Source organism: Apaloderma vittatum, unplaced genomic scaffold (genome assembly GCF_000703405.1).
Source record: "Apaloderma vittatum isolate BGI_N311 unplaced genomic scaffold, ASM70340v1 scaffold19157, whole genome shotgun sequence".
NCBI classification, from domain to species: domain Eukaryota; kingdom Metazoa; phylum Chordata; class Aves; order Trogoniformes; family Trogonidae; genus Apaloderma; species Apaloderma vittatum.
The window spans coordinates 29,651-31,808 of NW_009725873.1; the positions used below are offsets into that span (position 1 = coordinate 29,651).

At 38.8% G+C, this 2,158-nt stretch overlaps 1 protein-coding gene across 1 annotated transcript in view; it reads left to right on the forward strand.

Annotated features, from left to right (window-relative positions):
• Positions 1 to 1,324, forward strand: part of LEMD3 (LEM domain containing 3) — a gene marked incomplete at its 5' end in the record, with an annotated part of 27,120 nt that extends 25,796 nt beyond the window's left edge. The window contains 3 exons of the mRNA XM_009873088.1: positions 445 to 550; positions 643 to 721; positions 974 to 1,324. Of these exons, the coding sequence (XP_009871390.1) occupies positions 445 to 550; positions 643 to 721; positions 974 to 1,137 (349 nt within the window). The remainder of the gene's footprint in view (positions 1 to 444; positions 551 to 642; positions 722 to 973) is intronic.
• Between the last annotated feature and the right edge of the window lie 834 nt (positions 1,325 to 2,158).

The following is a 2,158-nucleotide window of genomic DNA, read 5'->3' on the forward strand; positions in this document are numbered from 1 at the left end:
GAACCCTGGCATGTACCATTGCTTCCGTGGCTGCTGGTAGAGGTGATGCAGTAAAGGGACAAAGGTTTTTGCACTGTTGCCTTCCCCTGCTGCTCCTCCATGGCAGCAGGGACAGCCCAGGAGCGGCCTTCTCCTTGGCCAGCCCCTCCGAGCAGGTGTGGGAAGACAAGTTTATGATGGCAAGTGGTTTCAGACAGGAAAGTGATGGACAACTCCACCGCCCCCTGCCCAGATACTGGTTATTCCGTGTGATTCTGAGGGTGAATTTTCTAAAGTGGATCATTGAATTCAATTTACTGAATATGCAGTAGCTTAAGGTATTAAATCTGCGTCGAAGGCGTTTAACAGGGAATGATGGAAAGTTACAGAGAAACCAAATGCACTGGGGAAGGATGAGATTGTGAATGGTTACATGTTCAATTAAATCTTTTTTTGTTTGCACAGGGAAATAGGCGATCACTGGCACCTAGCAATTCAAGAAGCCATCTTGGAGAAATGCAGTGATAATGATGGAATTGTTCATATCGCTGTTGACAAAAATTCACGTGAAGTGAGTGTCTTTCCAATAACATCTTAATGCTTCGTTTATCCTTGTCTGTCAGACTTCAAAAAACCCACAAACCTCTCTTTTTCTTAATGCAGGGTTGTGTATATGTCAAGTGTCTCTCTCCAGAGTATGCTGGAAAGGCTTTCAAGGCATTGCATGGCTCTTGGTTTGATGGTAAGGAATGGGGATTTATAGTAAAACGTGGGTAGAAATGACAGAAGATGGGTACAGTTAAGAGTATTTTTAATGATGAAATGTTTTATATCTAAAGTACTGAGCTGCAACAAAACCTGGATCTTTTTAGTAGTTGTCACCTGGTAAACTAATTTCAGCGTAATGATGTGTTCGTGTGAATTACGTCCTGAAGCAAAATATAAGAATACTGAGCTAGAAGGTTTCTCTTTATCCTGTTTCTTTGCCTCATAGGAAAGCTGGTAACGGTAAAATACTTACGGCTGGATCGGTATCATCACCGTTTTCCCCAGGCTCTTACTTGTAACACTCCACTGAAGCCATCAAACAAACACATGAACTCTATGTCACATCTGCGTCTTCGGACAGGCACAACTAATTCTCAGGGAAGTTCCTGAGAAGACTTTCTACAACTGCTAGGACTGTTACTTGCAACAGGAGTTGTCCTGTTTGGCTGCCGTCTTCCTTTTTTAGTGCTTTTTGTATGTAATACTTTAATGAATTAAATAAAAGTTTGAACGTTCCAGAAATCTTGTTTCCAAAGGGACTTAGCAATGAGGCAGTAATACTGAGCTGACAAAAAAAGAAGAAAAGAAAAAAAGAAAAAAAAAAAGCTTCAGGAATTTTTCCGGGGCTATAGTAAACCAATGCATTTAAGTTTTGCATGAGGAATACCGAATTCGTTATACATTTGCAGATGTGGTTACTGTATTTTTGCACCAAGAAGTGTTTTTGATAATACAAAAGCATGGAGAAAAGAAGACTTCCTGTATTTCCATAGTTTCCTGTGAAATAATCTTGTGGGTATTTTGTAACAAACAACCTACAGTTCCTGATGGTAAATAAGTTAAAAAAACCCAACAACTTCTTTTTTGGTCAATATTAGGGGTTTTTTTGTTGCTGTATAAGAATATTTTTCTGCAGCTAGGGGATGGGAAAAGTTAATCTGGCATTAGTGGTTGCATATAAGTGTGAGGGAAAACGAACTGAATGCGGATGTACTGGGTTCTGTATATAAATGTAAATGCTGGTGGTGGCAAAAATGGTTGTGTTCTGTGAGGATGTCTGCATTGAAGCAGTGAATAAGCTTCCTATTTTATTCAAAACCTAATGTTTTATACGGTTTTGGCTGTATCCTGACAAGCAGCCAAATACCTTCAATTGTTAGATACAGGTTAAATATCTTTTATAGGTTTTATATTAAAATACATGACTATGATTTTGTGTGAAAGGTCTGATACCAGTTGTAATGAATTCAAATTTGTGAGCAATAAAGAAGCAATTGGCAGATACTGGAAAAATATTTTGTGAAAAGCTGTATTTCTTACTAAGATTGCCAGGGCTGTGACAAAATACCATTGGGATCAGGTGACTTTCCCAATTCATTATAGCTTCTTTTAACAAACCAGTTACTTGTTA